The sequence below is a fragment of the Sarcophilus harrisii genome, chromosome 3 (genome assembly GCF_902635505.1).
Source record: "Sarcophilus harrisii chromosome 3, mSarHar1.11, whole genome shotgun sequence".
Classification (NCBI taxonomy): domain Eukaryota; kingdom Metazoa; phylum Chordata; class Mammalia; order Dasyuromorphia; family Dasyuridae; genus Sarcophilus; species Sarcophilus harrisii.
In genome coordinates this window covers 567,133,521-567,155,165 of record NC_045428.1, presented here as the reverse complement: position 1 = coordinate 567,155,165, position 21,645 = coordinate 567,133,521, and the positions used below count along the sequence as shown (strand labels likewise).

Here is a 21,645-nt window from a genome sequence, read left to right as displayed (position 1 = left end):
GAATAATACCATGGATTCCTTTTTTCCCCTTGGAATTACAAAGTACTTTCCACACAAAAGCCTATGAGTTTGGGTATTGTTTCTATTGGCCCATATTTGTAGAGTTTTTTAGTCATAAAGAACTATGAATGTGAAAAGCTCTACTCAGTGACACTGAGCAGTAACTCTTAAGTTGTGGTCATAAAATTACAACTGGAAAAGAGCCCAGAGGCTGTAAACCCCTTTACAAATAAGAAAACTGAGGCCTAGAGAGGTTAAGTGATTTAGGATCCTGGAACTAAAAGGGACCTTTGGAATCATCTCACCCAATGATGTATAACACTCAGAAGGGGATGCCTGTGGGCTTCATGTTGACTTAGAAATTTGCAAATTAACATTATCTATGTTTTGTTATATCTTAATTTATTTTGTTGAACATTTTCCAATTAAATTTTAATCTAGTTTCCAATAGGGATGCCATGTGACATCTCTAATTCAGCCAGCCTATTACCCTCATTTTACAGATGGGGGAATTGAGGCACAAAGAGATTATGTGATTACTCCGGTTCACACGGGTAGTTAGTCGCAGAACTGAGTTTCCAGCCTAAGGCCAGTTTGAATCACTGGGCCATGATGCCTCCGAGGGAGGTGGTGCTGGGTTTTTAACCACTTTTTACAGAGAAGAAGCTGAGGTTCTGAGTAGTAGAGTACTTAGCCAAGATCACCCAGAGTGCCGGAAAAAGGACTTGAACTCAGGTCTCTTGGCTTCCCACCCGATGCTGTTTATTTGAAGGGATCGGTGTTGCTGCTTCCCTCTTTGCAGCTGGCTGACAGTGAGCTGAAGGCCGGGGCCCTGCAGCTGACTGTGGATAGGCTGAACATTGCCCTGGCAAAGGCGGAGGATAGCGAGGCGGCTCTGAAGGAGAAGGTGCAGGGTCTGACGGCGTCTCTGGCAGAGAGCACCCGCTCTGTGACCTCGGCCCAGGACAAAAACCTGCACCTCCAGAAGTCCCTGACAGCCTGCGAGCATGACCGCAGGGTCCTCCAGGTGAGCTGGAATAGGCTAGGCAATGGGAACAGGCTGTGAGATGGGAGAGCCAGCCAATGGGAACAGACCATGGAGTTCTAGATGAGAGAGCCGACCAATAGGGAACAGACCATGGGGCTCTAGATGAGAGAGCCAGCCAGAGGGAAACAGACCATGGGGTTCTAGATAAGAAAGCTGGCCAGTGGGAACAGATCATGGGGCTCTTGATAAGAGAATCAGTCAGTGGGAACAGACCATGAGCCTCTAGATGAGAAAGCCAGCCAATGAGAACAACCATGGAGCTCTAGATGAGAGAGCTGGCCAATGGGAACGGATCATGAGGCTCTAGATGAGAGAATCAGCCAGTGGGAACAGACCATGGGGCTCTAGATGAAAGAACCAGCCAGTGGGAACTGTAGGGTACCAGATGAGACAACCAGTGGGAACAGATCATACAATTTTAAGTAAGAGGCAGCCAACAGGAACAAATTGGGGGCTCCTAGGTAAGGCAGGTAGCCCATGAGAATAGGCCATGAAGTCCTTGATGAGAAAGTTCTTCATGGGAGAAGGCTAGGAGAGGTTATGTGAGAGATGACCCATGAGGCCATGGGAAGGGATTCTAGACCAGTGGAAAGGCAGAGGATTCCAGCTGGAAAGTGGAGGACTAACTTAAATGAGTGATGATGAGGAATACTTGGGTAAGCTCCAGGAGGCGCAGGTCCCACTCAGTCTTAAATAAAATGAAGCCCTTTGGTGGAGCTGGTACTGGCTCCTGTGCCTTCCTGCAGCCAGGGCTCCATCAGTCCCTCGTTCTCTCCCAGGAGCGTTTAGATGTGGCCCGCCAGGCCACGGCGGAGGCCAAGAAGCAGAGCAGCTCTCTGGGGGAGCAGGTCCAGACCCTGCGCAGCGAGCGCACTGAGTTGGAGCTCCAGAAGGCCGATCTTGAGGGTCAGGTGCAGCAGCTGCAAGAGGTAAGGGGCCACGGATGGGGTCTGGATGGTGAGGGGCTCTGCCTTCTCTCCATTACCAATCCCTAAATTAGCCCCTGAGGTGGCCTCCTTTCTCTGCCCTAGGGCTTCCATCTCTTTCCCAGGTCCAACCTGGAGGGACTTTTCCCCACCCCCACCCCACCTCAGAACCCACTCTATCCTCATTCTCCCCAGAGGGGCCCAAGGCCCCGACTTTCCCTGCTTTCTTTCCCCTTGTCTGCCTCCTAGCTGCTCGACCAGCGGCAGGAGAGTGAGACCACTGCTCTGCAGGGCCTGCAGAAAGTGAAAGATGAGAAGCAGCAGCTTCAGGAGTGCCTGGCCAGCCTGCAGAAGTCCCTGGCCCAGCTGGAGGGGGAGAAGCGGGAGGCCGAGCGTTCGGCCCTGCGGCTCGAGAAGGACCGGGCTGCCCTCAAGAGGACTCTGGATAAGGTGACCCCCTTCCTCCTCCCACTAAACAAAAAAAATCCCTGACCCTTTCTGCCCTGGAGGATAGTGAGTTCCCTGCCCCGGGATGTCTTAAAGCAAGCAAATGACCAAAAAGTCTGTATTAATGACCTTCTCTAGGCAGAGGAAGTGGGGGGATACACACGTAAAGAATGAAACAGTCCCTGCTTGCAATGAGATTATATTCCAATGGAGACAACAGCAAAGACATAAAATACACAGCCCTTAAATGTTAGGTAGTTTTTAAGGGAGGGCACTGGCATTTTAGCAATCAGAAAGGTTCATAGGAAAGAAAAATGAGGGTGAGAAAGGAGGGCCTCCCAGTTGGGGAAACAGCTGGTACAAAGGCACAGAGAGGAGAGATGGAGGTTCGTGGATGAGGAACAGAGGGGAGGCCAGTTAGGAAGATCCCACTGTGCAGAAAGGAGAGGCCGGAAAGGAAAGTGGGGCCAAATGCTCAGGCTTTTAGAAGCCAAACAGGAGCTTATCTTTTTTTTTTTTTTTTGATGAGGAAGTTGAGGTTAAGCAAGTTGCCTGGGAGTAAATGTCAAGTGTCTAAAGCCCTGACTCGAGGGCTGGTGCTCTAACCCATGTACCACCACACCGGTTGATTTGTAGGAGGGCGATACAGTCAAATCAGTGGTTAAAGGAAAATCACTTGGGCTACACCATGTAGGTGGGCCAGGACAGGGAAAGGCCAGTCGCCATAATGTGGGTGAGAGCCAGTGAGACCCTGGATTTAAGGTGGCTCCTGTGGGAGTGGAGAGCTGGAAGTTCGATAAGGCAAAGTTTGGCCACTGAAGGGATGTGTGGGATGAGGAAGATGAAGGGTTAGGATAATGACGGGTGAAAAACCACCGGTGGATGGAGGGTGGAGGGGCTGCCTTCGGCAGGCGTGGCTTTGGACACGTTGAGTTAGAGAGGTCTCTGGGACTTGCAGTTGGAGTGTCCAGTTGGAGGACTGAAGCCCAGGGCAGACTGGGCCGAGGGTACAGAGCTCTTCGTAGGGGTGACCAGAGCTTCTGAGGACCCTTCCAGCTTGGAGATGTGGATTTCCCGGCAGGTGGAGCGCGAGAAGCTGCGCAGCCATGAAGATTCCATACGGCTGAATCACGAGAAGGGCCTCCTGGACCGCTCACTCACTGGGGCCGAGCAGGAGCTCACAGAGGCCCAGAAGCAGATCCACCAGCTGGAGGTAGGCATCCCTCTCCGTCTCCCCACATCACTCCAGGGGAGATGGGGTGACTCACCATCCCGGATCCAAGCCATTTTCTCTCCTCTTCCTGGGGTCCGAGTCCAGGAGGCAAGCATACTCTGAGTCACTGAAGAAGTCGGGATGGGACTGGGCAGCGGGGGGTCTCATAGGAGTCCCTGGCTCTGACCTCGGCTGGCCCATGGACTCAGTCAGTCAATCAGTCAGTACAAGCATTAATTCAGTACCTACTATATGTTAGGTACTAAGCTGAGCTCTAGGGTTCACAAACAGCCCTGCCCTCAAGAAACTTACTTCTCATGGGAAATTAATATATGACCTGCTATGTACAGCTTTAACTATAAAGAAAATTGTATCTGTAACTATTAATAAAACTATACATATATATGTAATGATATACATCATCATTTACACTTAGATATAACTAGATACATATTATATATCATCATTTACACTTAGATATAACTAGATATATATCATCATTTACAGTTAGATACAACTAGATGCATATATATCATTTACAGTTAGATACAACTAGATGCATATATATCATTTACAGTTAGATACAACTAGATACATATATATCATTTACAGTTAGATACAACTAGATACATATATATCATTTACAGTTAGATATAAGTAGATGCATATATATCATTTACAGTTAGATACAACTAGATACATATATATCATTTACAGTTAGATATAAGTAGATACATATATGTCATTTACAGTTAGATATAACTAGATACATATTATGTCATTTACAGTTAGATACAATTAGATACATATATCATTTACAGTTAGATGTAACTAGATACATATATATCATCATTTACAGTTAGATGTAACTAGATACATATATATCATCATTTACAGTTAGATACTAGATACATATATATCATCATTTACAGTTAGATACAACTAGATACATATTATATGTCATTTACAGTTAGATATAAGTAGATACATATATGTCATTTACAGTTAGATATAACTAGATGCATATTATATGTCATTTACATATATATCATTTACAGTTAGATATAAGTAGATACATATATGTCATTTACAGTTAGATATAACTAGATGCATATTATATGTCATTTACAGTTAGATATAACTAGATACATATTATATATCATTTACAGTTAGATACAACTAGATACATATATATCATTTACAGTTAGATATAACTAGATACATATTATATATCATCATTTGCAATTAGATACAACTAGATGCATATATATCATTTACAGTTAGATACAACTAGATGCATATATATCATTTACAGTTAGATACAACTAGATGCATATATATCATTTACAGTTAGATATAACTAGATACATATATATCATTTACAGCTAGGTATAACTAGATACATATTATATATCATTATTTACAATTAAATATAACTACATATACATCATCATTTACAGTTAGATATAACTAGATACGTATTATATGTCATATAACTAGATACATATTATATATTATTATTTACAGTTAGATATAACTACATATATATCATCATTTACAGTTGGCTATAACTAGATACATAATATATGTCATTATTTACAGTTAGATATAACTAGGTTTATATACATAAATATGTATCATATCATTTATAATTAGGTAATTAGATTTATATTTAATGATATGTATATCATAATATATATAACATCATTTATAGTTAGATATAACTATATAATATATATCATATATCATCATTTCTAAATTAGATATAACTAGATTTATATATGATATATCATAACATATCTATAGTTAGATATAACTAGATTTACATATGGTACATATATAATATATATCATACATCATTTACAGTTAGATATAATTAGATATTAAATAGTGCTATATATCATATCTATAGTTAGCTGTAACTACATATATAATGATATATACATCACACATCATAGCACATTTAGACACAGACATGTGAACATGTAGCACAGAGTAGGACAGAAATCTCAGGCACAAACAGCTGGGGATGCTGCTAAAGGTCTCCTAAAGAAAGTGGAACGGGGCCACAAAGATAGACAGACACTTAGGAGGGAGTGGGTAGCACCCAAGGAAGAACAGAACTCTCCTTCATGTTTTAAGGCTCCCCTGTGGGCACAGCAGCTTCTCTCTAGAAGCCGGGCGGAAGGTCCTCCTGCGGTGCTGCCTTGATTTCCCTCCCCATCCCTTTTCTCTAGGCCCAGCTGATGGAGATGGAGCAGGGCCAGTGCCTGCTGGAGACAGGGGGACAGACTCAGCTGGAGCTGCAGCAGGAGTTAGAGCGGCTGCGAGGGGCCCAGGCCCAGGCCGAGAGGACTATGGAGGCGCGGGAGCGCGTTCACCGTCAGCGCATTCGTGGGCTCGAGGAGCACGTGAGTGTGGCGGGGGCAGAGGCTGTCATGTGTCCTGGGTATTCCTGAACTTGGAGTCAGGAGGCCCGGCTTCACATCCTGATTCTAGGAAGCCGGGACCAATCTGAGCCTCAGATGGAGGCTATAGAACCCTGGGCTGTCCACCCTCCAGAATGCTGGAAAGGAAGTGCTTCATTATCCCTCTGGCCTTATTATTCTGACCAGCAGTGATGGGGAGCAGAGAAAGAAAGAGAAGAGACCCCTCAAAACTTAGGCTGCTCTTTGCAAATTAAGAGAAAACGAGGGGGGGGGCAAAGAGTCCTGCATCTGGGCATCTGCATTAGTGCCCGCCCAACCCGGGCCCCTGGCCAGGCTGACAGCTATTTGCTTCCTTCCTTCCTATGTCCCTTGAGGGTCCTGTGTAAAATGGAATCCCCTCCCCTCCCTGCAAGGTCGCTGCCCTTTAGGAAATGAGGTCTGGAGCAGCTGAAAGAGCTGAGGCTCGAATCAAGCCACTCCCTTCTTTGTGCCTCAGTTTCCCCAACTGCAAAGTGGGAGTAATAATTCTGTAAAGGGTCATTATAAGGAAGGTGCTTTGGCAGATAACAAGCATTTATCAAGCACTCACAGGCAAGCTGTGCTCCGAGTATGGAGTGAGGAACTTGTAGTCGGGAACAACCTGAGTTTGAATCCTCCCTCAAATACTTACGTAGCTGTGTGCCATTGCTTGATGGCTTGATCTCTCTGCCTCAGTTTCCTCATCCGTAAAATGGGTATAATCATAGCACCTGCCTCCCAGGCCTCTTGTGAGGATCACATGGGTTAAGATGTGTATAGCACCTTAAGACTATGTAAATGATAGCTCTGTTTCAATCACCTGGGGACAAATACAAAGGAAAATAGCCCCATGGGAGAGAATAGTGTATAAGAGGAGGCTGAAAAGAAGGGAGGAGAGGGAAGGTTGAGAGGAGTCAGCAGCCAATCCAGGAGGGGAATGAAGGATGGGCCCTCCCCAGAATAGAGGCATTCACCAGGGGGAGAAGGGGGTTGGGGGCAGCGGGAACATTACAGGGAAAGTTCCCCCCCCCACAAAGCATCCTAAAAATGGGAGCTGATGTTACCTTAACATCCCCAACCTTCCCCCACAGATCTCCACCCTGAAGGAACGGCTGCAGCAGGAACTTCGCAGAGTCCCTCAGGGCTTCTCTCCATCTTCATCCTCCGCCCCCTCTGGAAACTGAGCCCCCTTCCCGAGCCCCCATCCTCGCCCCGGACCTGCTCATTGTCTTGCTGCTAGGCCTGCTCCTGGCCCAGCCACCTCAAAGCTTTACAGGGGTTCTTGGGGGCCACGGGGCAGGGCTGGGTAGGCAAGGAGGGGAAGCGGTGCCCTGCTTGGCTGTAGAAGGCAGAATGAGGAGCAGAATCAGAGAAGTAGACTTAGGGTCAGTGCAGAGAAACATTAGTCGCCTGCCCAGTGGCCTGGGTCCCCTCAAGGGAGGGAGCCCCCCAGGAGGAACACCCGTGGCGGGGATTGCAACCGGACTCTTTCTCTGGTCTACATTGACCCGGACGGCCTGAGCTCCTTCAGCCTGAGATCTTGTGATTCTGTGACCGTTTGCCCTCCACAGCCGGCTGCTGGCAAGGACTGGAGTCCAGCCCCCTGGGTACCAAGGCCGGCTTCCCCTGCCTTCTGGCCAAACCCATTAGTGCCAGAGTCAGGAACAGTGAATTCCTTTGTTTGGATGGGGGAGAACCCCGCTGTTCAGTGCTCCCCTCCCTGCTCCTCACCCCCCCGCCCCAGTCAGATGGCTCTTCCCAGAATCTCTGTCATCTCCATCATCTTCCTCTCAGAGAACATCGAGGTCTGTGGCTCTTATGCCTTTTAGGAAAAAATGCACCTGTGTTTCTTTGAGGGGAAAAAACCACACACAAGAAGAAAAAGCCTGATTTCTATTGTTTTCTTTGGGAGGGGGGTAATGTGCTCTCCCTGACCCCTTTGGCCCTGCCTTGTGACTTGGGAAAACAAGGAGGGGGGTAGGGTCCCCTTCTTGGCTCCCTGGGCTCCTATAATGGAGCACAGCTCCTCAGTGGTCCTTGGACTTAGAAATGGGCACATTTCTGAGTAGGAGGGGAGGTTCGTGCCCACTTGGCATGGGAATGGGAAGAGATTCCTATGGGCAAAAGTCCCAGAAGCCGGCTTCTAGCCTTGGCTTGGCCACTAACTGACTGAAACCTTGAAGGGCTTCCACTCTCAGAGCCTGTTTACCCAAATGTTGTGAGAACCCAATGAGAAACAGCAAGAAATGTGCTTGGAAGGATGGTATACCAGTGTACCCATTCTCCAGATCCCTATAGGAAACCCTTTGTGGACAAAGAGGAAAGAGTCTGACTCTTAAAGCCAAAACCCAGGCTTAACACTGCTTACTTCCAGCACCAGCTAATCCTTTAGCTCTCATGCACAAAGGTAGAGAATTCTCCCCAAAGGTTCCTGTTTGTGGCTGAGCGTTCCAAGTTCGTGTTGGTGTCTGGTCACAGTTGGATACACTCAACTTAACTCTTGCACAAAGGTAGAGAATCCACCCCAAAGGTTCTTATTTGTGACCAAGCTCATGTTGATCTGATTGGCCACAGTTGGACACGCTGTAACTTAACTCTTGCACAAAGGTAGAGAATCCACCCCAAAGGTTCTTATTTGTGACCGAGCTCATGTTGATCTGATTGGCCACAGTTGGACACACTGTAACTTAACTCTTGCACAAAGGTAGAGAATCCTCCTCAAAGGTTCCTATTTGTGTCCAACTGTGGCCAAGCTTGTGTTGGTATCTGATCAGTCACAGTTGGACACACTGAACTGAACTCTTGCACAAAGGTAGGAAATCCTCCCCAAGTGTTCATATTTGTGCCCAACCTGTGGCCGAGTGTCCCGAGCTCGTGTTGCTCTGATTAGCCACAATTGGACATGCTGTAACTTAACTCTTGCACAGAGGTAGAGAATCCTCCCCAAAGGTTCCTATTTGTGGCTGACCATGCTGCTCTGATGGGCCACACCTGACTCTAACAGTGTGACATCCTCTTGGTTCTCTTGCAGAAGGAAGGGTGGCTGATGTGTATAATGTATATGTGTATATTTGTGTGTGTACATTGTACGTGTGTGTGCACGTCTCTGTATCAGATGTATTTCTGTAGCTGTAAATATGTGGACACATCGCTACATTGTCTCTGCACCTGTATCTGTATTGTGTGTGTCTGTAAACATGTTTTGTGTGTGCATTTGTCCACATCCGGGCATATCTGTACAAGGCGTTTGAGTCCAGATAAGTTGCTATGACCGAGTTACCTGGGCCCGACTTGCTCCCCCCATCTCCCGTGGAGGATGGTTGTGAACACCGCCTCCTGCTGACCCCCAGACCAGCACTGTCCACTCCATTGCCCATAGAATCATTGTTAGTTTTATTCTTAGAGAGTTCAGCTTTCCCCTCACTCGCCCTTCTGTCAGCCCCCCAGAGGAGAAAAAAGCAGATCTGGCCTTCTCCTCCCTCAACATACTGATCCCAAACCTGGGTGACTATTTTTCTTGAAAAATTCTTTATTTTATACAAAAAAAAAAATAGATATGATCTGATACCCCACTACAGTACGTCCAACCTAGAGCAGGGGGGGCCTGCCCGAGGGCCTACTTTGGTGGAAACAGGTGGGGTGCCAGTGAGCACCAGGCAGAAGGAGGGACTGGGGAAGCAGCAGGCATCTGTGCCCAAGCCCCTCCTTAGCTCCAGCTGCAATGCCAAAAGGGGGCACCTGGGGGACAGGGGGCCCGAACTGACAAGGAGCTGGGGGGGTGTCCAGCCAGGAGATAGGAAGGGGTGGGACATGAGTGATTTTCAAGTATCTGAAGGGCTGCCAAGTGGCCGAGCAAGTAATCTTACCTGGCTCTACCCTGGAGCTCAGAACTGGGGGGCAGGTGCATGGGCAGATTTTAGTTTGGTTGAAGGAGAGCCATCCACAAGTAGAATGAGCTGCCATGGGGGGGGTGGTGTCTTGCTTTGGGTCTTTAAGTCTGGCAGGCTCAGAGGCTTAGTGCTAGAAGGGGGCTCCTAAGCTATCGGGCCCAATACCCATTTCACAGATGAAAGCACTGAGGCACAGAAAGGTTGGGATTTGCCTAGGGTTACACAGCTACTGGGGCAGGACTGGAACGTCGTGTCTCCATCCACTTTGTGGCCTCTTTTGGCCCTTCCAGACCTTGCTGACATTTGGGACTGGTGAGCAAGAGAGGCAGGGGACAGGAAGGAGGCAGGATGTCCCCTTCCCCACCCAGTCCCTGCCCTTGTCTGCTCACACACTCAAAAGAAAAAATTAAAAACCAGTTATTTTTTTTAACCCCACAAGAGAATCAAAGCCAGCCCCGAGCCCTGAGCCCACTGGCCTGGATTTGTGCTCCTGGAGGTTCCAGGCCCTGCCCCCCCTCCCTGTGCCCCCTGCCCATTAGCAGCCCCCACAGCTCCTGGCACAGGAGGCAGCCACAGACTGGCATAGGCCACTCGTCGCCATCACACCACACTTGGAGAACTTGTCTCGGCACAGGTCGGCTAGAAAGGGTGAAGGGAAGAGGGTCAGACTGGGGCCGGACCACTGAGCCCCCAGGCCCCTGACCCTGCTGCCTGGGCTGGGAGGAGGCCAGAGGAGACAGAGACCTGGAGCTGACCGAGCTGGACTTCCTTGGTGGGGATGCCAGCGGGAGGCCCCCCACCTCCCCTCCCCCTCCCCTGCTCCTGCACTGGGCAGGGGAGTCTGGGGCCTTAGGCCCAAGCCACCAGGGCCCCCCTACCTCGGAGCAGCTCCTCATGGGCGCAGACGGTTCGCACGCAGATTTCCTTGTTGATGATGTACATTCGGCGGAGGCTGGGAATTGAGTAATGGGAGAAGGAGAATGGGGCTCTTCGTGCCCGGCCTCCCAGTGGCCCTCACACCCTTGTGGATGTCCCAAGACATCAGCTCTTCCAGTCCTAGATACCTTCTCACCTCCCTTCCCCTTTCCCCTCTGTGGGCACTCCCCACTCCACTCACCTGTAGAAGCAGACCTCATTGAGGCACTGTTTGCAGGGCCTGTGGACCGAGTAGAGGCGGGTGCAGGGGTACTGCTCCTCCCTGCAGTCTGGGGGAAGGGGGCAGGACTCAGAGACCCCCCGTCCTCCCCTCCCAAGAGCCCCTCGGGCTCTTCCCCACCTTCTGCTGTGTTAGCAGGGCCAGGGTCCCCTCTGGGCCCTTTCCAGGCTGAGCTTGGGACAAGGAGGGAAGAGGCTTACCTAGGGGTCCGGGCTCTGTGGGTTCTGTCTCTGGATTTTCTGTGAGAGAAGAAACACCCTAATTGTCCTTCCAGACTCTTCTGAGTTGGGAAGGAGAAATTATCAAACCCCCCCCATACACTTCTGACATTATAAACTGAGGCCCAGAGATGAGGGGAGCCAGGACCACAGGGGATAAGGAACAGACAGTCCGAGGATCCATCTATTCAGCAAACTTTCACTGAGTTTCCATAACACTGTTCTCAGTGAGCATTTCTTAAGCACCTACTATTGCTAGACACTGATAACAAAGAACGAAAAGGTCCCTTCTCTCATGGGGGCAGGGGAGAAGGTAAGAAGTAGGACATAGGAGAAGCGTGAGCTGGGCTCCCATTTCTAGCCCTCAGCCCTGGAAGGGACTCACCGTGGGTGGGGGCCGGGATGACCTCCTGCTGTACCTGCTGCTGGGACTGGTACTGCAGCTGCTCCTCTGGAGGTCGGTGGGTGGACTCTGCCAAGGAGGAAAGGGGCAGGGGGCCTTAGTGCTTCCCCTCCCCCACTTCTGCCTCCTCCCTCCTCTCCCTGCCCCATCCCGCATTCTGGCCAGGGCCTACCTTGGTAATCATAGTACTCGGGATTGTCTGGATGGGAGAGAACGAAGAGGGGTTAGAAAGCTGCCAATGGGGCTCGGGGGGCACATAGACCCTTCTGGTAGGCCTGTGAGCCCTGGAAACAGCCCCCCCCAGCACTGAGGTTCCCTCAGAGCCATGAGCCTTTGATACTAAAGGCTGAAGGATTTGCCTCATGGCCAGAGATAAGGCCTGGAGCAGATGGCCCTGGAAGTGGATGAGGCTGTACCGGAAGTGGGGAAGGGTCCAGACTTTGCACAGAAGAAGAACTGGGAAAAAGGATCGGGGATATTGGGAATGGGAAGACACATGGCTGCAAATGTCAGAGGAAGGCAAGATCCCAGAGAGGCAAGATCCCAGAGAGCATGGGTGACTAGGTCGGCTTGCTCTCAGGGGGAAGAACGAGGCACAGTGGGGTTTGTTGCCAGGAGGATGATTTTGGTTTGGGTCACATAAAACTTCCTGCCAACCAGTCCCAAAGGGAAAGGGACCGCCCCGAGAGGGAAGGGGCTCCCTGCTGCTGGAAATGGAGGCTGGGTGATGATGGGGGCGATGCTGTGGACAGAGTCTCTGTTTAGGTTGGAGAGGGTCCCCTCAAGGCTCACTGAGACACAGTTGGTCTGGGGGGGGCGATCTGGGGGCCCCGTGGCTGCCACTCACCAATCTGGTCCCCGTAATGTGTGTACTGGATGTGGTCTGGGTCAATGTCATACTGACCCTGGGCCAGCAGCCCGGCTGAAAGGAAGAAGGCAATTAGACAGAATTGAGAGGGAAAACTAGTGATCCATGGGGCCCGGAAAGGGGCATTGATGGTACAATGGGAAAATCACTGGCTGGAGATGGGGGAGGGGGGCTGGAATTGGACTCCTGCCTCTTCCTGGAGCTTGCTGTCTGTAGATTGGTCAAGTCTCTTAGCTTCCATGGGCCTCAGCTTCTCTTTCTGTCAAAGAAGGGATTTGTCTCTTCCACCTCTAGAAGTGTGATTCTTTGATCAAACCAGATAGGAATAAGGCCCTGATAGACCAGGAGCATGGATGGATTCAAGGTTAAGGAGGGAAGGAAGAGGTCCCTGGTCAGGAACTTGGGATGATTGGGTCCATGATCTACCCTAAAGGCACAATCCTTCCTTTCTTTAAGGAAAGGGGTGCAGAGGATAACTCAGGACCATCAACTTAAGAGCTATAATTCCTAATCACAAGGGATGGATGAGCTACATGGTGCTACAAGTGCCGGGCCTGGAGTCGGTAACAACTGAGCCCAAATCAGCTTCAGACACTTTCTAGCTGGGTGATTCTGGAAAAATCACGTAACCATTGTCTACTTCAGTTTCCTCATCTATAAAATGGAGATAATACCAGGACCTCCCTCCCAGGATTGTGGTGAGGATCAAATGAGATAATGTTTGTAAAGCACTTAGCATAACACTGGCACATAGCAGGTGCTATCTAAATATTAATGTTATTCCAATGGGAGGAAACTCAGATAATGACGGTAGAACCCCTGCCATTAGTGTCTAGACAGCATTTTTCATAGATCTGTTTTACAGATGGGGAAATAAAGGTTCACAGATATCAAGGGTCTGTCTCAGACAAGTAAATACCAAATACAAGGGGAGGGAGTAGGTAGAATTTCATGAATATAGAACACCTAGAAAATAGGAGTTTAGGTCTAGATCCTCCCTTGATACCCAGCAACCTTGTCATTCCATCACCATCTTTTTTTTTTTTTTTTAAACTAGGAAACTAGAAATCTGAATGGGAAAGAACTTGGCCAAACTCAGTTTGTGAAGAAGCTGGAATTAGAACACGGGACCCTAAACTCCTAACTGATCTTTTCATTCTCTTTGGAGAGTTTCGGGGTCATGGCAAGTTCCTGGGTGTTGGGGCGAGTGCCTATCCACATGCAGGACACTGTGGAAAGGGGCGGCTTGGATGTGGGACAGAGCTAACATCTGGGCTTTGGGAAACCACCTGGCCCTTGGAGGCTGTGGCTGCCCTGGACAGATGGGTCAAAGAGAGTCCATTCCATGCTAGGCAGCGGCATCAATGTGGGAAAAATGAATGTCCTCGTCCCCTGGGGCACTTCTTATTGATGAGAATCTGATAAAGGCAGGTGATCCTGAGACACACCACTTACTACTCACCAGGCAGACACAACAGGAAGAGGTAGGCGGCTCTCATGACAACAAATATGGCAACCAGTAGTGGATGAAATGGAGGGATGAGCTGGGGAAGAGAGAGTGTCATTTAACTTATCTTTTTCCTCCAAAATCTATCCATCTTCCTCGTTTTCTTATTTCTCTAATATTTCTATCCTCTCCTTTCTACCTTCATAGTCATTACCCTAGTTTGGGCCCTTATCATCTCCCTCTTGGACTTTTTAATTGGTCTCAAGTTTCTCCCCACTCCCCAGAGCATGGCTACCAAATTATAGTCCAATAACATATGTGACCCTGTCTCTGCCCTGCTGCAGAAACACCAGTGGCTCCCTATCACCTCTAGGAGCAATGAAAGTTCCCCTGGTGGGCATTTAAAACCCTTCCTGGTCTGGCCCCCTCCCATCTTTACATTCCTCTCCTTTATGCATGTTATGATCCAGGTCTCTTATACAGACCATTCAATGTTTCCCACCTCCATGCTTTTGCACAGGCTGTGCTCCCATGCCTGGCATGTACTCTCTTACTGACCAGCCTACAAGGTTCAGTCCTGAGCCTTTTCCTGATTGCCTTCTGACCCTGTCCCTGTGACACACACCTTCCCACTGTTAGCGCCCACTCTACTCTTAGAAATCAGATGTCCTGAATTTGAGAAGCAACATTAGTGTTGGGCAGAACAGAGAAAATCTGGCCTTACAAAAAAGGGAAGGAAGGAAGAGGGAAAAAGGAATGAAAAATGAAAGAAAGGGAAGGAAGGAAGAAAGGAAAGGAGGAAAAAGAAGGAAGAAAGAGAAGAAAAAGGAAGAATGAAAGAAAGGAAGGAAGGAAGAGAGAGAGGGAAGAAAGGAGGAAGGAAGAAAGAAGGAGGGGAAAAGAAAGAAAAAAGGGAGAAAGGAAGGAGGGAGGGAGGAAGAGAAGGAAGGGAGAAAGGCAAGAAGCTGGCCTCAGGGACAGGAAGTCCTGGGTTCAAGTCTCTGGACACAAGATGGCTGTGTGGCCCTGGGAAGGTCACTTTCTATGCTCTGGGGAACTCCCCGAGGCTTAAGTGGCAGGGTTTGCTCTGGCCAGTTTCCTCAGCTGCCATTCCCTTATGGACACAAAATTGCCAGCCTTGAACCAACCCCTCTATTTTGTATTTCCTCCTCTGTGTGTGGGATATAAGATACTTTGTATCCTAAGAGAAGATACTTTCTTCTGTGACTTTGTGTCTTCACCAGAACCTAGCACTGTGCCTGCACACAGTCGGCACTTAATAAATGCTTGTTAAATTGATTCCTCACTTACATTCCAAAGATCTCCATGCTCCTCACTCCCCACCCCCTCCCTATGTCCCTCCCGAGAAGGCTAGGAGCCCCAGGACGGTTGTATATGTATGGTGATGAATAAGGAACCCATCTTGGAGCTCCTGATGTCCCATAACACTCTCTCCCCCACCCCCAGACACTTACTTATATTTGTCACTTAATCCTAACTAGCATTTGGATTCAGACACTTCCTACGGGTGTGACCCTGGGAAAGTCACTTCACCCCATTTGCCTCAGTTTCCTTATCTGTAAAATGACCTGGAGAAGGAAATGGCAGATCACTCTAGTATCTCTGCTAAGAAAACTTAAATGGGGTCACGGATAATCAAACGCAACTGGAAAATGACTCCACAACAGAAATTTCCCTGGTGCTTTAAGGTCTGTATAAAGTTTACAAATCTTGTCTCATTTGCTGTTTGCAACAATCCTGGGAGGTAGGATCTATTATCATCCCCATTTTACAGAAAATTGAGGTAGAGGTTAAAGTGGCATGGCCTGGGTAAACACTACAAAACCCTGATAAACCTCCAGCATACCCCATGCCTCCTTACCCAGCTGCCATGATAGCCAAGGGAGCTGAAATTCTAATCCAATTCCTTAATTTTTTTTTTTTTGAGGCAGTGTCTAAGGCTGGATTTGAACTCAGGATTTCATTCTGGGGCCACTGCTCTAGTCACTGCTCCATTTCTCTGCGCCAATCCCTTCATTTTAGAGAGGGGTACACTGAGCCTCAGTGCTAAGTACCACAACTGGGCAGCAGTATGCTATGGAGCAGTGTGGCCCATTATGGTAGAAAGAGAACTGGTTTGAGAATCAGGTCCTGGATTTAAATCCTACTTCTACTGCCTACTACCTCAAAATAATGTTAATTTGGCACCTATATAGTGCTAGGGTACTTTGAAGGTTTAATATGTATGTTATAATGTATGTTATATTTATGTCTAATATGAACAGCACCTCACAACAACCCTATATACCATAAATATTGTTCCCATTTTATAGGTAGGAAAACTGAGACTCAGTGAAAGTGACTTGCCAAAAATCACCCAAGCAATAAGTGTCTAAGGTGGGACTGGAAGAAATTTTCCAGACTCCAAGCCTACATCTTTATCCAAAATGCCTTTCTCTGTGAGCTGTGTCTCCTTGGCCAAGTCCCCATTTCCCCTCTGTGAGCCTCAGTTTCCTCCTTTGTAAAATGAAGGGGCTGGACCAGATAACCTCTACAGGGCTTTCTAGCTTAATGCTTTATGACCCTGTGACATCTGGTCATCCACCAGCCACGCTCTGAAGTTATTCAGTCATTTCTGACTCTTTGTGACCCCACTGGGGGTTTTCTTGGCAAAGATACTGGAACGTTTGCCATTTCCTTCTCCAACTCATTTTACGGATGAGGAAACTGAGGCAAATAGGAGAAAGTCACTTGCCCAGGGTCACACAGCTAGTCAGTGTCTGAGACTGGATTTGAACTCATGATGATGATTATTTTTTTACACTCCAGACCTATTTCCCTATCCACGGCACCACATGTAAAGTCCTATGTAAAACCCATTTTGCAGAAGAGGGAAGAATCATCCCGTTCCCCACACATTGAACCCAGGGCGTTTCTCGGGGGGGGGGGGTGTAGGCTTCCTGGATTCAATGCTTCATTCTCTCCCTTCCAGCTTCCATCTTGCTCAGACCCAGCAGGTCCACGTGCCAGCTCCAGAGCTCTGCCCAGAATGCCACCTGTTCCCAATTAGAATTTGGGCGCAGAGCATCCAGCCTAAGTGACACCACATGCTCCCCACCCTAGGCTGAATGGGGCCCCCTCTGTGCTAGTGGGGGGTCACCCTCACCGAAGCTAGGAGACCTCCTTTCTTGCCAAGGAAGCTGGGCCCCCCAGAAATCAGAGATGTCGTGTTATTACCTACTCCGAACATAAGGGAATGGGTTCTTCTGGCTAACAAATGAGAGACTTGGCCCAGATCTCAGAAAGGACTTTTATGGAACTGTAGAACAGCAAAATTAAAGGGCCTTTAGTGTATAGGATGGCAGAGCTGGGCAGGATCTCGGATCCCAGAATTCAGACAGAAGTGTCCTTAGAACATAGAATGCTGGGACAGGAAGGAATGACACAACATGGACTGTCAGAGCTGGAATGGGCCCCAGAACACAGAAGGTTGGGGAGGGACTTTGGGGAGGGAAGGGGGGGGGAGGAACTTTAGAAGGCAGAACAATCAGACTTAGTCCAACCCCCACATTTTACAGAGAAGGAAACCGAGGCCTCTCTTGCCTTTCCCATGGTGGTTAGGAGGATGGAGAAGGAAATACGGTAGATCAAGATCACACAAGCCCATGGCTGGCAGAGCTGGTACCAGAGCCCCAGATTCTCTGCTTGGGTCAAGACTAGTTTAAAAATATTTGATCCTTCCTGGATTAGCTCACATTGGAAAGAAACAGGGGTGCAGAAGGAACAGAGCAGGACTGAGAAAAGGGAACCCCCAGTTCCTGGATTCCTGGCAACCCCTCCCTCCCTCCCCTCTCCCCCCCCCCCCACCCCTGCAACAAATGCCTCCATTCCATCCCACAAATGCAATGAGATAAGAACTTCTGGTACAACCATTGTTCACAAAGTGATTTCACACCCATTTCCCCCCTGCAATTTAAGCTCATTTCAACACTGTGTTGTTTGGCAGGATGGGGGTATGATCCCCATTTTATAGATGAGAAAACTGAAGCCTAGAGAAGGAAAAGGATTTACACACTACTAATTAGATGGCACACTGTGGATTAGAACTCAGGTTTTCCAGTTCCTTTGTGACAGCTCTTTCCATTTTACCAGAAGGTCTCCTTGATGGGGACTAGCTTGTGGAACTGGGTCATAAGGTGGAAGGGACCTCATTGATCAATCCCTTCATTTGACAAAAGAAAAAACTGAGGCAAAAGAGGGGCCAAGTAATTGCCTAAGAACACACAGACAGTGGAGCCAATATTCAACTCAAAACTCTTCTGACTCTGCTGGGGGCAGCTAGGTGGCGCCATAGTGGATAGAGTCAGAACTGAGTTCAAATTTGACCTCAGACACTTACTAGCTGAGTGACTCTAGGCAAATCATTTTCCTTTATTTGCCTCAGTTTCTTCATCTGTCAAATGAGCTGGAGAAGGAAATGTCCAACCACTCCAGTATGTTTGCCAGGAAATCCCCAAAGGGGGTCACAAAGGGTCAGATATATCTACAACAGCTTCTGACTCTGAATCTACTCTGTATGCTGTCTCTAATGTTGAACCAGAAAAAGGTTCAAAGAGAAGGGAGACGAGGAAGGGCAGCTAGATGATCCAGTGGATAGAGTACCAATCCTGGAGTCAGGTGGACCTGAATTCAAATCTGCTCTCAAACACCTACAACTTCCTAGCTGTGTGACCCTGGGCAAGTCACTTAACCCCAATTATGTCACAAAAAAAGAGGAGTGAGAAGAAAGAAGAAGAGGTTCATAAGACCTTCAGAAAATACTGATCCTTCCACTAAGGGACCATCTGATATTGTTTTACCTAACTCTCCAGAAAAGCCTTGGAGAGACATTACTGCCTCCCCCCTTTCCAAAGGCAGAGAATCACATTGTCCAGATTAGGACACATTGATTTAACACCTGCTATGTTCCAGGTACTGTCCTGGGTTCTGGGGATACAAAGAAATGAAACAAGCCTGCTCTCAAGACACTTCTGTTCTATCAGCAGAACTGATATGTACACATAGAAGTATATTCAGAACAAATACAAAGTAATTTAGGGAGAGGGAGTCAGTCACACAGCTGGGGGAACAGAGAGAAGATCAAGAAAGATGGCCCCTGAGTTGACCTTTGAAGCAAACCAGGGATTTATTTCCTTCCTTCCTTCCTTCCTTCGGCAACTGAGATTAAGTGAGTTGCCCTGGGTCACACAGCTAGGAAGTGTTAAGTGTCTGAGGCCAGATTTGAACTCAGGTTCTCCTGACTTCAGGGCTGGTGCTCTATCCACTGAGCCACCTAGCTGCCCTAAACCAGGGATTTTCAAGTAATTGAAGGAAAGCTTTCCAGTCACGGGAGACAGATACACAAATTCATCAACAGCCTTCATGTGAGGGATAGTGGGGGGAAAAAAGGTCATTCTGGCCAAAACAGCTCATAAAAGAGGCACAATGTGTGCTAAAGCAGGTGATTCGTTTGGCTGGGACAGGTAAGAACTGGGTGTGGCTCCCTGTTCTCAACATTCCCTCTCTGTGTGGCTGGACCTAGGAGCCCTGTGAGCCTGCAAGGGTTGGGGGTGAGGTGGACAGAATATCCCAAATCTCCCAGCTGGGCCTCCTGCTGGCCCTCTGGAACCCTGTTCTTCTAAAGGCTCTCTTGGCTCAAGAGGATGTTCTAAGAGCTGGGTCAAGAAGACCTCTAGTTCCAAGCCTGGCAAGCCCAGGATAGGATGGAGGAGGGCCAAAGTATGGGGGCCTCCTCCCCCAGCCTCCCTTTCGGTGCCATTTAGCAGTGCAATTCAATTCAATTTGGCAAACGCTTATTAATCATTTCCTTTGTCTGAAAGCACTATTCGAGTCAATCCCAAATGGGCCCAGCTCAAAACAGATAGCAGCACGTTTAAGATCCCTTAATCTCTCCCCAGCTACTTGGATCCCCAACAGTTTAAGGCTCTCTCTGCTCTCATCATGGAGGAGAAAAACAAATCTCAAACTTTCCCGTCTGGATGCTCTCCACCCTTACTCCCGGGCTGGGTTGTCTCCAGCTCTCCAACCCAGCACCTAAGGGTCCCTCTGGTTGATTCCCTCACTCCCCACCCCCCCTTTTCTCAGAGCACCTCACAGGACTCGGTCCCTTCCCCCACCCCCCAAACTGACCCCACCTCAACCTAATCCTGATTCTCAACCCGATTTCCCGGCAACCTCAGTGCGACCCAAGGAGAGGAGGAGAGAACCAGACTGTCTGCTCCACTTCCAGAGCAGGGCAGGGGTCTAGGCTAGAAAAAACCAGATGTTTCATCGGGCACATCTGGGAACAATCAACCAGAGAAAACATACGCTCACACACTCTCTCTTGCTCCCCTTCGGCAGACCCCACCTTCTGCTCCCCTCCCCCCACATTCCAACTGCCCCAGAGAACAAAAGCTGGCCAACCCCCCCCCACCCCCCACCCCCGCACACACGCGTATACACACACGCACAAACTTACGCAAAAATACAGAGGCCGCCCCCCACCGAGCTCCCGGCAAAGCTTAATGTAAACCACAAGGACCCCAGCCCTGGCCGCCGAGCACCCCCTCCCCCGCCCTCACCGCCAGGGACCTCTCCTCCAGCCTGCCTCCCGCTCCCTAGCGAGCTGCGCCCACTCCGCTCTTCCAGCAGCAGTCCTGGGAGAGTCCTTCTCCCCTTCCGTTACTTTCCCCTCCCGCCTCCCCAAAAGAGACTAAAAAAAGTTTTAAAGCGCTTTGAGATCTCATTTCGACTCGGCAGGGAAGCTCACCCTCCAGCCGCTGCCTTGCTTTCCCATATCTGGGGTCAGAGACCCCCAAACTTTCCCAAGTCTGGGGGAGGGGAACCTCAAAGCCCCAAACTGCAGGCCTGGGTCTGGGGTCCTTGCTGGCCCCTCCCCCAGTTTCCCACCTCCCTTCCCCTCCCGGGTCCCCTCGGGCCAGGTTAGGGAGCGGGGAGCCCTTTCCCCTCCTCCCCGGGGCAGCCCCCCATCCAGCCGGGCCCCAGCCGGCCGGCTCCTCTCCTACCTGTCTGCTCTCTCTCCTCTGCCCACTCAGCTGCCTGCCAAGGGCCTCCCCCTTCTCCCCAGCCCCCGAACGGGACAAGCCGCCACCTCCAGCCTCCCCCTCCGCTGGGTCCTAATGCTAGAGCCGGGCGGCTCTGGCCAGATGTGGAGCGGGGGCGGGGCAGGGCCGGGCTGGAGTCCGGTCCGGGGGCCAGGCTGGGGTAGCGCTGGAAGATCTTCGGGGACTGAGGTGCTGGACGTTGGCTGTGGCTGGGATCATCCGACGTGTGGCGAGAAGTGCCGATACGGAGGCAGGAGACCTGGGGCTCTGCCGTTTACTAGTCCTGGGACCTTAGTCAAGTCCTCTACATTTGGCTTTCTTCCTCTATAAAAAGCGAGGATTAGGCTCCATCAGGGATTCTTAATCTTTTTGTGGGTATTAGTTTAATAATAATGATCAAATAACTTTAGAATATAAAATATATATATATACATACACATACATGTATACACACACATATATCAATTTAAAGTTCA

General features: G+C 49.0%; 2 protein-coding genes across 2 annotated transcripts in view; one reads left to right on the top strand and one right to left on the bottom strand.

Moving 5' to 3' along the window:
- Positions 1–7,971, top strand: part of CROCC (ciliary rootlet coiled-coil, rootletin) — a 69,552-nt gene extending 61,581 nt beyond the window's left edge. Inside the window, exons 29-34 of the mRNA XM_031961547.1 lie at positions 803–1,027; positions 1,828–1,977; positions 2,224–2,424; positions 3,503–3,634; positions 5,872–6,045; positions 7,173–7,971. Of these exons, the coding sequence (XP_031817407.1) occupies positions 803–1,027; positions 1,828–1,977; positions 2,224–2,424; positions 3,503–3,634; positions 5,872–6,045; positions 7,173–7,265 (975 nt within the window). The 3' untranslated portion in view covers positions 7,266–7,971. The remainder of the gene's footprint in view (positions 1–802; positions 1,028–1,827; positions 1,978–2,223; positions 2,425–3,502; positions 3,635–5,871; positions 6,046–7,172) is intronic.
- A 1,186-nt stretch (positions 7,972–9,157) lies between these two features.
- On the bottom strand, positions 9,158–21,234 carry MFAP2 (microfibril associated protein 2). Its single transcript, XM_031962760.1, has 9 exons — positions 21,131–21,234; positions 14,079–14,160; positions 12,596–12,670; positions 11,921–11,947; positions 11,731–11,817; positions 11,328–11,366; positions 11,089–11,176; positions 10,850–10,923; positions 9,158–10,610 (listed from the first exon to the last, which is right to left on the bottom strand). The coding sequence occupies exons 2-9, from the start codon at positions 14,113–14,115 to the stop codon at positions 10,507–10,509; spliced, it is 531 nt and encodes a 176-aa protein (XP_031818620.1). The 5' UTR covers positions 14,116–14,160; positions 21,131–21,234; the 3' UTR covers positions 9,158–10,506.
- Between the last annotated feature and the right edge of the window lie 411 nt (positions 21,235–21,645).

Coding starts and splice junctions, on each gene's coding strand:
- MFAP2 (XM_031962760.1), bottom strand. CDS start 14,115: ATGAGAGCCGCCTACCTCTTCCTGTTGTGTCTGCCTG. Junction 11,948..12,595: donor ACATTACGGGGACCAGATTG/GTGAGTGGCAGC, acceptor TCTCCCATCCAG/ACAATCCCGAGTACTATGAT. Junction 11,818..11,920: donor CGAGTACTATGATTACCAAG/GTAGGCCCTGGC, acceptor CCTCCTTGGCAG/AGTCCACCCACCGACCTCCA.